This window comes from Theropithecus gelada, chromosome 2 (genome assembly GCF_003255815.1).
Source record: "Theropithecus gelada isolate Dixy chromosome 2, Tgel_1.0, whole genome shotgun sequence".
Lineage (NCBI taxonomy): Eukaryota > Metazoa > Chordata > Mammalia > Primates > Cercopithecidae > Theropithecus > Theropithecus gelada.
In genome coordinates, this window is record NC_037669.1 from 166,417,423 (window position 1) to 166,430,823 (window position 13,401).

General features: G+C 42.1%; 1 protein-coding gene across 2 annotated transcripts in view; it reads right to left on the reverse strand.

Moving 5' to 3' along the window:
- The window catches only part of EFHB (EF-hand domain family member B), a 62,107-nt gene that overhangs the window by 5,423 nt on the left and 43,283 nt on the right, over nucleotides 1–13,401 (reverse strand). For both annotated transcript variants that reach the window (XM_025376850.1, XM_025376849.1), the window contains 2 exons: nucleotides 11,308–11,462; nucleotides 3,520–3,727 (listed from right to left, as the gene is read on the reverse strand). In XM_025376850.1, the coding sequence (XP_025232635.1) occupies nucleotides 3,520–3,727; nucleotides 11,308–11,462 (363 nt within the window). The remainder of the gene's footprint in view (nucleotides 1–3,519; nucleotides 3,728–11,307; nucleotides 11,463–13,401) is intronic.

Genomic DNA, 13,401 nt, shown 5'->3' on the forward strand with positions numbered 1-13,401 from the left:
CAGGCGGGCATGGTGGCCCACACCTGTAATCCCAACACTGTGGGAGGCCGGGGGGGGGGGGGCGGGGCAGATCACCTGAGGTCAGGAGTTCGAGACCAGCCTGGCCAACATGATGAAACCCTGTCTCTACTAAAAATATAAAAATTAGCCGGACGTGGTGGCGGGCGCCTGTAATCCCAGCTACTCGGGAGGCTGAGACAGGAGAATTGCTTGAATCCGGGAGGTGGAGGTTGCAGTGAGCCGAGATTACGCCATTGCACTCCAGCCTGAGGGACAAGAGCGAGACTTCGTCTCAAAAAAAAAAAAAAAAAAAAAGTATATTTTAATATTTAACTTGAACTACAGAGTTTTTCCTAGCACTATGCCCTAGGGAGAAATAAGACAAGACATGCTTGTAGTTGAAAATTCCACACGTACTTGACTGGGGGGAGCGTGCATTACAACATCGAGATGATAAGAACTCACTATGAGCTCAAGAACTGTTTCTACAACTAATTCCTGACAAGTCAGTGTACAAAAGAAAACCCTGAGATAGAACTGAAGTTGTAAGACTCTGTCCTCCTTTGCAGATTTGCTTTGCTGAGTCAATTCTGAAATTTAGGAATAAATTCCTGCAATCTTTTTCCGATCTGGTTACTACATATGTACCACTAGAGAGCGCTGTGGTGTTTCCATCTTCAGAAAAATTCTAAAGGTTCTGGGGGAGCCCAAGTAAGGGTTGCAAAGGCAAGTGGCCTGCTGGTATTAGAGAAGGGTGGATACCCTGGCAAACTAGAAAAGACTTACCTCTCTGAAGAACGCATTCTTCCCCACAACCCCACCTCTCCCCACACTCAGTTCCTGCCAACGGCTGCTATGAAAATGCTCAGGCCTACCGTTCCAGATCCTCTAATCCTCCCCCTCACCAAAAGTGGAAATCTGGACAAAGTTTGAAAAAGAATTTCTCAAAAAAATTGAAAGATTACTTACCCATTTTTCTTCAAAAGTCAACAGTAAGATAGAATTTGGTATCAGAAAAATTTTGGCAGAACATTCCTGGGCCCCCTCTAGACCTAGTGACCACAAACTTAACAGTTTCTACCCTAAAATCATACAAGATGAAAATCCTCAAAAACTCTATTGAAAATGGCTGAAGAAATTAGGATCCAAAAACCAGAAACAATTCGAAGAATTATCTGGTCTGAAATAAGCTTTTCGTTCTACCATTACTTCATGAGTTGTGCCAAGAAGGAAGCTCTGTCAGCCCGTTTATGAAAGAGTCGGAGTACAGCTGTTTTCTATAAAAAGCTTCATTAGGTAGGGAAGATTCTGATGCCTTCCTAGTGGATAGAATAGAAAGGCTAACCCATAAGGGCTCGCATCATCAGGAGAGACCAAAATTTGGTTTTGACTTCACAGAAAGGCATGACTCAAGAGTAAAAGTGAAAATAGTAGTTATCTCCACTTTTTAGAAAAGAGACATCCCAAGAGGAAATAAAAATGTAAACATCTTTTTAAAAAGTTGAACCTCTAATAATTAAGATACAAAAATTAGGGTAGGCCGGGTGCAGTGGCTCATGCCTGTAATCCCAGCATATTGGGAGGCCGAGGAGGGAAGATCCCTCAAGTCAGGAGTTTACAACCAGCATGGGCAACACAGCCACTCAAGAGGCTGAGGCAGGAGAATCACCTGAGCCCAGGAGTTCAAGGCTGCAGTCAGCTATGATTGCACCACTGCACTCCAGCCTGGGCAAGTAGAGTGAGACATTGTCTCAAAAAAAAAAAAAAAAAAAAAAAAAGGTAAGGCAAATGAGGTATTATTATAAACCAACTGAAGTACAAGAATGTAAGAATGTTTGACATAACACTCAATGGTAGTGAGATTGGAGTAAAACCTCACAGACTTAGCTGATAAAATTGCAAATCAGTAAAATCATTTAGAAAAGCAAAATGAAAATAGAGTTACTTCTGAGACAATAATAACGGTCATAAGAAATGAGAAATAAAAAGCTTTTTGAGATATGATCATTATAACATTGTGCATACTACTTTTAAAATATCTAGAAACAGCCTAAATTTCAGAAAGTGAAGAAATGGCTTAGTAAATCATAATATATCAGCATGAGGGAACTGAAATGTAGTTCATAGAAACCAAAAAAGCATTTCTTCATTCCTTAGAAATATGAAAGCTGGCTGGGCATGTTGGCTCATGTCGGTCATCCTAGCACTTTGGGAGGCCAAGACAGGAGGATCACTTGAGGCCAGGAGTTCAAGGCCAGCCTAGGCAACATGGTGAAACCCTGTCTCTGCTAAAAATACAAAAAAATTAGCCAGGCATGGTGGCACGCACCTCCCATAATCCCAGCTACTCTGGAGGCTGAGGCACAAGAATCACTTGAGCCCGGGAGGCAGAGAGTGCAGTGAACCGAGATCACACCACTGCACTCCAGCCTGGGTAACAGAGCAAGACCCTGTCAAAAAAAAAAAAAAAAAAAAAAAGAAAGAAAGAAGAAGAAGAGAAATGTGAAAGCTAAATTTTAAAAAGCCTTATATAGTACGTTCAGTGTTATTTTACACATGCTTAAAATATGTACATGTACACGTATGTATATATGTATATCTATACATGTAATGATACAAGAAGATAAAATGTAGGCCAGAGGTATCCAACCATTTGCCTTCCCTGGGCCTCACTGGAAGAAGAAGACTTGTCTTGGGCCACACATAAAATACATTAACAGTAAGGACAGCTGATGAGCTGAAAAAAAAACTGCAAAAAAACTCACAGCGTTTTAAGAGAGTTTACAAATGTGTGTCGGGCAGCATTCAAAGCTGTCTTGAACCACGGGTTAGGCAAGCTTGACGTCAACATCATAATATTTGAATCAAAAGTAAAGATTATGCTGTTTTTCCTTTTTATACAAAATTTTTAAAATCTAATTTTGTGTCAAATTCTGTGTTTCTGGGGAAAGGGAACTAATTACTCAGATAATCATTTTTAAACAGGTTTCTGAGAAACTGTCTTTCATATTTTGAGCTTCAGTGTAAGTTTTGTGCTTTTAATGTTTTTGAATAAATAATACATGGTTCCAAACTCAAAAGATACAAAAACATAGGTTAAAAAGTGAGTCTCATTGCCACCCTGTCCCTCAGCCATCCAACTGCCTCTTCCTGGAAATAATAAATGTTATTGATTCTTTCCTACACTACCACAGATAGTCTATGCACAAACAAGCAAATAAACACTATGTATATGTGTATATTTTTATTTTTCATATAATATTAAAGTTGAATATAGCTGAGCTCCTAGCAAAATTAAAATACAGAAGTCCATTTAAGAATTCAGTAAATGGCTAAGCATGCTGGCTCACACCAATAATCCCAGCCCTTTGGGAGGCCAAAGCAAGAGAATCCCTTGAACCCAGGAGTTTGAGACCAGCCTGGGCAACATAGTGAGACCTCGTCTGTATTAAAAATAATAATAATAAACTTTCAATTATTTTGAAAAAATAATTCATCAAACCTTCAAGAATTAAATACCTTTAATAATGACCCTCTCTTCATACTCTTTAAGAAGCATTTTGTCTTTCCAGTTAAGAAAATTTGCAAATTCCAGATAGTTAATGAAGCCATCATTATCCACATCACAGTAGTCAAATAGCTGGTCCAGGAGCTTGTCATCTAAACTCAAGTTGGCCTGGTCACAAGCTTCCCGCAGCTCGGCTTTATCGATCATCCCATCTCCCTTCTGTTACACAGGAAGCAAAAGAACAGAAAATGGGAGTTGTCTTCAAGAGCAGAGTGGGCAACATTATTTAGTTTAAGAAAAAATCTGTTTCATCACATACATTCAAATTTGTCCCAATTTTCACAGAAGAGGAGTCAAATATGCTGTTTAGACCGTGGTAGAGCAGTGTTACCATGATAAGGGCTTGACGTTTCATGTGACCAATGGGTGTGTACTTTTGACAGCTCTCTACAATTGTTTATCCTTACAAAGTTTTTAACACCTTCTGTGTTTTCACCCGGCAGTAAATGGTCCTTCATTTCACTGCCTGTTATTGAGGAGAAATTGGGGAGATAGTTGCAGGACAAGTTCACGGAGGTGGGTTCAAAGACAGTTGTCTGGTTTTGATAACACTCCTATGGGCAAGAGGGACAGGCTCCCAGTCTGATGGTCAGCCCCACTGTAACAAGTAACACAAAGATTCATCCTGGTAAGTAGGGGGAGGAGGGTGGAGGGAAAAAGTCTCATCTCTTTTCAGACAGCATTTAAAGGCAGAAGTACCCACACTGAGTATGAACAGAGGGAAAGGTATAAGGGCTCTCAGCAGAAACTGGCTGATTCACTTGGGAGATGAAGGGGCAGAGCACACAATGCTTGTTAAGGAAGAATGTTAACAACTGGGACATCTTAGCACTCAGCCCCTCCTACAGTCTATCAAGCCAACCTTAAACCCATTCAGAGATGATGGCAAGGTCCCAGTTTTCTTGTTTGTTTCTGCAGTGGATTCTGGCTGCTATAGGGGAGCTTTGGCCCCCACGAAGAGACTTCCCTGAGAGGAAATAACTCCCAAGAGAAATCATAAATGAGTCACTGCATAGTATTTAAGCTCTTACTGCCCAGGACTGGATTTACAATGCTGATGGAGGCAATCCCCTGGAGAATGAGAAACTGACTTGATGAATTATAAATTCTTGCAGTCAGACCCTGGAAAACTTCCCTACTTAACCCTTGTATTCAAACAGAATGAGAACTTAAAACATATGGTCTTGACAATAGAGCTGCAAATGCCCTGGATTAAAGTAGACTCCTTTATAAAAGTTTCTACTACAGGCCAGGTGCAGTGGCTCACGCCTGTAATCCCAGCACTTTGGAAGCCTGACCAACATGGAGAAACCCTGTCTCTACTGAAAATACAAAATTAGCCAGGCATGGTGGCGCATGCCTGTAATCCTAGCTACTCAGGAGGCTGAGGCAGGAGAATCGCTTGAACCCAGGAGGCAGAGGTTGCAGTGAGCCGAGATCACACCATTGCACTCCAGACTGGGCAACAAGAGCGAAACTCCGTCTCAAAAACAAACAAACAAAAGTCTCTACTACAACCAAAATGCAAACCCACACTCATCCCTAGCTGAAAAGCAATGTGGGATGTGGTCGTTGAATCAAGAGACCTCCAAAACTGAAACAGATGCTGTCAATGATAACTTACTGCCTAATACGCAGGGCTTTGTGCACACTGAGGACACTGGTGGTTTGTTTCATGGAGCTACCATGCCACCATCACGCCACTCAAAATCAAAGTAAATATTTCTTATTTACTGGTGCAAAGCCATTAATCCCTCCCTCCCACAAGCTCTGATCTCAACTGCTTTAGGAAGAAAGATGATTAGAAGTAGGACCAAGGGCTCCAGGTCTTCAAGAGGGATGCATCTGTTCAGTGGGGTGAGATTCTTACATTTTTATGGTTTGGATACAGTTCCGGAAATCGTCATCATAGCCAGTCCTGGGAGAGGGTGGTAGGGAGGGATGTCCGAATTCTATTAATGGGGTTTGGGCAGAGGTTGCAGAGACGAATTAAAGATAACAATGTATTATTGCTATGGCTTCCCAGGCTGAATGTTTAATTGGTATTGATGTTTTCCATGTCTGTATAGTGAATGTTCATACGTGACAGAGGGGATTATCCTGATCAAGAAGAGCCATGTATAGACAATTGTTAGTACCTTTGGGACCCCACAGCCCTAATGACTCCTTTGAGTTATGAGTCTACAACCGGTGGTTTTGCCAATTAGAGCCTCTGGAAAAGAAAGGCAACCTTCACTTGGAGGTGCACCATGAAGTTTAGAACTCATCGCCTCCCTAACTTAGTTACCAGGTAGACCTGTTTTGAAAAGCGGCTACTAGCCTGTCACTGAGCTCTTCTGGAAACCGAACACTAGACCCATGGAGGCCTTCTGACTCGCCAGCCGATAATCATTTTGAGGTGGGCCAACTTGGACTCAATGACTAACAGAATGAAAAAGGAGCAAACAAGCCTCTATGTCAAATGGAAATGGCATATTGAAGAACACAGCCACCCCAACTCCAGTAACATCTCAGCTTTACATGTAAAAGGGTAGCAATATTTTTGTTGTTGTTATTGCTGCTGCTGCTCCTGAGACAGGCTTCAATCTGTTGTCCAGGCTGGAGTGCAGTGGCATGATCATAATTCACTGTAGCCTCAAACTCCTGGGCTCAGGTGATCCTCCTGCCTCAGCCTACCGAGTAGCTGGCACTACCCCTCCTGGCTAATTATTTTTGTTTACTTATAGAGATGGGGTCTCACTATGTTACCCAGGCCAGTTTCAAACTCCCAGCCTCAAACTATCCTCCTGCCTCAGCCTCCCAAAATGCTAGAATTGTAGATGTGAGCCACAACACTCAGTTGAGAAGTGATCCCTTAGAAATAAAAAAACAAAACTTATTCAACACTCTGTCACCTGAAGCAAAGCCACTGGCTCAAGAGGGCCCTCAATTCACAGAACCTCCTCTAAATGCCTGCGCCTGGTTCACTTATAATTTGGCTAAGCTGAAACCTGGTGGTCTTCACTGAGCTAAACTAAAGGCCATTCTCACGGCTCTGGCCAATACTCCCCTTGATAAACCTGTTATATTTTTACTGACTCTCGGGCTGTTGACTGTGGCCTACCTGTTTGATTTGCCACTTGGAAAACAATAGACTAGCAGATTGAAGACACCCCCTTAAGGGACTGCAAACTACAGGATAAAAATTATGGCTAGTGATTGAACTATCTGGGTAGTTCATGTAGATACTCACCATAAGCATGGCAATAATGGGAATCAAGTTGCTGATGAAGCCTGAACCATGCAGATTGCCAACATTGCTGCCTGTACATACGTGGCAACAGACCCCCATTACGCACAGGGCACAAGGCAAAGGACTCTATGCTTCTAATGCAGAAGCCACCACGACATGCCAAACTTGTGACTGCCAGAAGTTGACTCATTTGTCTCGTGGTGAGAGAGGACACATCCCACATAGGGATCTCCCTCATGCTCCTGACAGACTGACTATAGTGAACTTCTGACCCCTCCCCCCTCAGAGCTATCAGTGGTGCCACACCAATATTGACACTTATTCAAATTATGGAATTGCCGTTCCAGTCCAATCAGATGGCTCTAGTCCCAGCAGTAGGACCCATAAAGTTAAGTTAATCTGGGTTACACATTTTGCTTTCTGGAACATTTTCAGTCTGTCAGTGGGGTGCACCCTATAGCAGCACAAAAGCTATTCAGCAATGAGCTATCAGTCAAGGTATTCAATGAACCTTTCTTACTCCCTACCATCCGTTGTCATATGGTATTACTGAGCATTGGAATGGCCTTCTCAACCAGCTCCTGGTGCCCACATTTTAGTAAAGCTGTTTGGTCACTCAATGCAGCTGTCCCCAGAAAGGACTCATTCTATCTCAGCTGCTTCCTGAATAATAATCCGAATAAAAGGGACAGGGGTTATAAAGACTTCTTTTGAAAATTGGGGTTACTGCCATGACCATTCCTGGACATGGTGCATCTTTTCTCCCCCTAACAGCAATTCCGTGCCAGTAGGGTTGGTCCACCCTTTTGGTAGCAACCAGGCATAAAAAGGATTCTAGGAGGTTCAAAGTTAATTCTATTTCAGCCACCTGATTTTCTTGTTGGGTTGACAGTCCTTGATCATAGGATAATAACCACTTGGTTGAGTATATCTCTCAAAAATCAGCATGAGAGCTGGGAGCAGTAGCTTACATCTGTAACCCCAGCAACATGGGAGGCTGAGGCAGAAGGATCACTTATGGCTCAGAGTTCAAGGCTGCAGTGAGCTATGATGGTGCCACTGCACTCCAACCTGAGCAACAGAGTGAGACCCCCATCTCTAAAATAAAATAAAATAATAAAATAAAATCAGTATGTTCCATCCCAGTAGTTGTAACTTCACTTTTTTCCCAATCATATTCTCTATTTTCTTTTTTTTTTTTTTTTTTTTAGATGGAGTCTCACTTTGTCGCCTAGGCTGGAGTACAGTGGTATGATCTCAGCTCACTGCAACCTCCGCATCCCAAGTTCAAGCAATCTCCTGCGTCAGCTTCCCGAGTAGCTAGGATTACAGGCATGTGCCACCATACCCGGCTAATTTTTGTATTTTTAGTAGAGATGGGGTTTCACCATGTTGGTCAGTATGGTCTCGAACTCATGACCTCAGGTGATCAGCCTCCCAAAGTGCTGGGATTACAGGCGTGAGCCACCATGCCCAGCCCATATTCTCTATTTTCACCTAGACCTTTTGTTTGTAAAGGTCAGGTATAACAGGGACCAGGGATTTCTTAGAAAAGTTCCAGAGATCTGTTTTATTCTCTTTTATGCCTGACCTTTCCAGACAAAGGTTCTAGGTGAAAATAGGAGATAAATACGAAAAAGGTGAAGTTATAGCTACTGGAATGAGATACCCTGATTTTGTAGCAATAGGGGGAGAGCAGCAACCAAGCTCTTGGAGAGAGAACACCAGGATGTTCAGGGGGGCGAGGGACACCATGATATTCTGATTTCCAGCCCACTCCTGAACACTGCATCATAAGGGAAAATGCCTTGGTGCAGCTCTCTCAAACCGTTGGTGACATCTTAGTTTTAACTGACTGCCAGGCAGTTCTGACCACAATTTAAAAGACATCCACCTCAACTTTCCCGAGAAATCTATTGGAAACAGCAGAGAATGACCCTAGTTACTGCACCTCCACACTGAACAACTTTGGGTATCTTCCCCAGCCCCAGTGCAGTCATTCCACAAGGGGAGCAAATACCATCAGCTGGTGGCATGGACAGACAGGAAGTTGGACTTACTGACCTCATGCAGCCCCTCCAAAAACAAGGACTATACACAATTATTGGACTTAACTGAGACCCCTATAACCTGGGAGCAAAATGTATTTTAGGAAACTATTCTAGTTTTAAGTTAACAATGTTTACATATTGACAACAAATGTGCTGCTTAAGTGAGCACAAATCTACACATGCTTAATTAGACAATTAATTAAAAGAGAAAATCATCAGCTGACTTGCATTGCTAAGAACATCTGTTATGAATTACATAGTCTATGATAGCTAGGAGCCAAAATCCCTGATTGCAATTCTGAGTTTATCATAGTACCTGGGCCTCACTCTACTTCAGTGTTGTGTTACATATGTTCAACAACTGGCTCTTTGGCAGTGTGGTGGAAGAAAGCCCTGATTTGTAGCAGGTGCTGCTTTCCATGGTGTTCATACTCTCATCATGGTAATTTCTAGCTACCATTGTGTTGTCAACTGGCTTGTAAGCTTCCTGCAAACTGAACAGTATGCTCTCCCAAGCCAATTCTAGCACACTACTGCTACCCCATGTGTAACTCTTCCTCTAGATTTTCCGTTCCCTATATGGAATGTCTACACATTATCTGGAATAATGCTTGATGTACTATGAGTATTCAATAAATAACAGAATTAATTTCATAAGCCAAGAAGATTCATTTGGAAAATCATAGTTTATTTGCTCCGTGGTGTTTTGTTTTTCCATTAAATTAAATGTGGCACCCAATAATATAAGATTTAAATAATCAAAAATTAACCTACAGCTGTACTAGACCCACATCTTATTACCCTTTCAGAAAAAAAGCTCCTTATGGACACTGAATGCTACATTGTGCATATTAACAATTTAAAAAGTATATCAAGGCCGGGCGCAGTGGCTCACGCCTGTAATCCCAACACTTTGGGAGGCCGAGGCAGGCAGATCACCTGAGGTCAGGAGTTCAAGACCGGCCTGGCCAACATGGTGAAACCCCGTCTCTACTAAAAATACAAAATTAGCTGGGCGTGGTGGTGGGCGCCTGTAATCCCAGCTACTTGGGAGGCTGGAGCAGGAGAATCCCTTGAACCCAGGAGGCAGAGGTTGCAGTGAGCCAAGATCATGCCATTGCACTCCAGCCTGGGGAACAAGAGGGAGACTTCATTTCAAAATATATATATATATATATAAAATATATATATATAATTTATATATATATAAGGCATATCAGCATTAAATAATTCTCAGTAATTTCCTCCCTGCTTAATTTATCATAAGGAATGTGCCTGGTGATTTACTTAGATAATCAACAGCTATTAAGATGATCATCTTTTCTTTAATTACATTTAAAATGAAAAATTCTTAAAAGCAGGGCACTACGTATTGTGACAGTTTCTCTTATTCATGTCACTACCACTATTTATTGAGTTGGCTCCAAGCTTCCTGGTAACCAAAGTAAAAAGGTGTGCATAATCAATACAAAATATATGCTATCCATGAGATAAAAACCAGTCGTCAGATACTTAGATGAAGTGCAATTATTTCCTTTGTCAAGACTGAGTTGCTTATAAAGAGGATGCATCTGACCAAAATAAAAGCCTCATGGGCATACTAACAAAAAATATACCAAGTTTCAATGGCAGTTTCTTATAGTGCTCCTTAGCATAAGCTAAAGGCAGTGCAACTTGGTAAAAGCAATTCTATGATGGCCTAAAATGGTGCGAGGTAACTACGTAGCCCTAGATTGATCTGATTTTCTCAAACAATAAAATTTAGGGTAGCTTGAACACTGAATATCTCATACTCTCAAAACTAAAGCCACACCGTGCTCCCACGGAAAAGACATTCTAAGCTTGACTTGGACCTAGAATGCAGGTACTCTGTGTGCAAATGCAGATTTAGGTATAGATTGTCAAGTCTTCCCCAGGGATCCCTAGTGCTACCCACTGCCCCTCACTCCCAGCACACTGCAGTTTAATAATCCGTAACAGTGATTCTCAAACTTGAATGTGCATCAGAATCACTAGAGTGCTTGCTAAAATTGCTGGGCCCCACCCCAGAGTTCCTAAACTCAGTATTTTCTGAAATGGGCCTTGTAATGTGCGTTTCTAACAAGTTCCCACGTGATGATGATGGTGGTAGTGGAACCACACTTTGACAACCAATAATCTACAAAAGGGGTCAGCAAACGTCTTCTGTTAAGGGGCAAATAGTAAATATTTTAGGTTTTGAAGGTCATATAGTTTTTGTTGCTACTACCTAACTCTGCATTCATAGTGCAAAAGCAGCCACAGACAATACTAAAAACAACACAGGCATGATTGTGTTCCAGTAAAACTTTACTTATGCAAACAAACAGTGGGCCGGATTTGGCCCACAGGCTATAGTTTGCTGACCCCTGATCTACATCAAACTGCTGGGATCTGTAAGCCCATGCATTACCAAAAAGCTCTCCCCCATTACTGGCCTTGTCATAGTGCCTGAAGGCTGCCAACAAAGTGTCAAATTTTTGGTAATTAACTTTCTTCAAGTGATGCTGAACTGCTGCAATTAGGGCTCGCTGTCTATCCTTGCCTCGAAGATATTCACCCGGAAGTCTATTATGGATGAGATCACCAACTCCTATTGAAGACAGAAAAAAGTTTTTTACATAAGTTTAAAGTCTTTCTATATTATTTCTATCTTTTAAAAAAAGAGAGTGAGAGAGATCTAGCAACCTCTGTGAATGAAAGGATCATCTAACTCTGACATGATTATGCAGCATGTCAGAAAATCCTTATGTACTATAAAGAAAAGTACATAAATTAATTGATAAAAATTAATATTTCTGTTTTATGTTACCTCTCTGCTCAAGAAGAAAATCTAAAAAAATGAATTTTGTGTGGACATCACCAACCGCACTCAGCTGTAAATTATTTTCCTTAGACAGTGAAGTCCTTGCTTGACTACTTCTTGGCCATTTGTCTACAATGCTGAGGATCTGAAAGCTAGGGCTGAGTTCAGGTGGGGACCACTCAGCGTGCCTTGAAACTGACTAAACTGGGAGAGCCTTGTAAAAATCAAACTCAAATTATCTACTCTCTCCTATGTAAGTTTCCAGTTGGCTGTCAGTCTGCATACCAAGTTCCCATTTCTCAGCCTTGCTTCCACTCATGCCACCACCAGCACTGGAGGCCTGCCTCCCTTCATAGCTCCATTAACTAAGACAGTCCTGACCCACACCCCAACTAGAGTTGACCATGCTGCTCCAGATGTGGCAGCTTGGTGGATATCACCAGAGGAGACCTCCTGCCTCTGTTCATTTTCCCCAGCCTACACACACCTCCCATCTTCCTGCCAGGACTCTCAGCTTTCTCTTATTCTTTTAATTCATCAATTCATGCTATAAATATTGGTGAAAGATGTCCTATGTGCTGGACCCTGAGGATCCAACAGACAGCACGACACAGCACCCACCAGCATGAAGCTTGCCCTCAAACAGGCAGAATTTACCATGATTACCTACTTCTTTTTCAAGCTAATTGATGGTTTCCTAATCATCCCTTACCCTCTTCAAAAGATATCAAAGCCTCTAAGATGGATAGGCATCCATTAGTAGTTTGTGTAAAAACAGAACCCAAATACAATTTCCTAATGTAGTAATTAATGATGCTCCAAACCACTGTCTTGCAAAAGCTCAATAAATATTTATTCTATTTATCAATGGGTGGACTTTAGCTAAAACATTTTTCATAGTGGTTCTTAAACCTTAGTGTATATAAGAACCTACTGAATCAGAATATCTAGGGCATGGGTCCCAGGAATGTGCAGATTTAATAAACTCCCTGGATGATTTTAATGCAGGTAGTCTGCAGCCCATGTTTTGAGAATCACTGATACACAGCCCAATCCTGATAAGCTGTAGCATATTTTTCCCTTTGGGTATCTGCTATTTAGATTGCCTAGAAATAGAGACAAAATACAAGTAAGTTTCTTCTGCTACTTTATGTATTGATTGACTGATTAACTCACTGACTAGCTGGCTGGCTGGTAGGAAAAGAGTGGTTCTTAATTATGTGGTTGTAGAGTACAGTGCTTTCTCATATTTGAATGTGCTTACAATTCACTCGGAAATACAGTTAAAATGCAGTTTCTGGCCGGGCGCGGTGGCTCAAGCCTGTAATCCCAGCACTTTGGGAGGCCGAGACGGGCGGATCACGAGGTCAGGAGATCGAGACCATCCTGGCGAACACGGTGAAACCCCGTCTCTACTAAAAAATACAAAAAACTAGCCGGGCGAGGCGGCGGGCGCCTGTAGTCCCAGCTACTCGGGAGGCTGAGGCAGGAGAATGGCGTGAACCCGGGAGGCGGAGCTTGCAGTGAGCTGAGATCCGGCCACTGCACTCCAGCCCGGGCGACAGAGCCAGACTCCGTCTCAAAAAAAAAAAAAAAAAAAATGCAGTTTCTGATTCAATAATTCTGGGACGGGGCCTGAGATTCTGTATTTCTAAGATGCTCCCAGGGGATGCCAATACTGGCAGTCTGCAGACCACACTTTGAGAAGTTAGGACCTAGGACAATA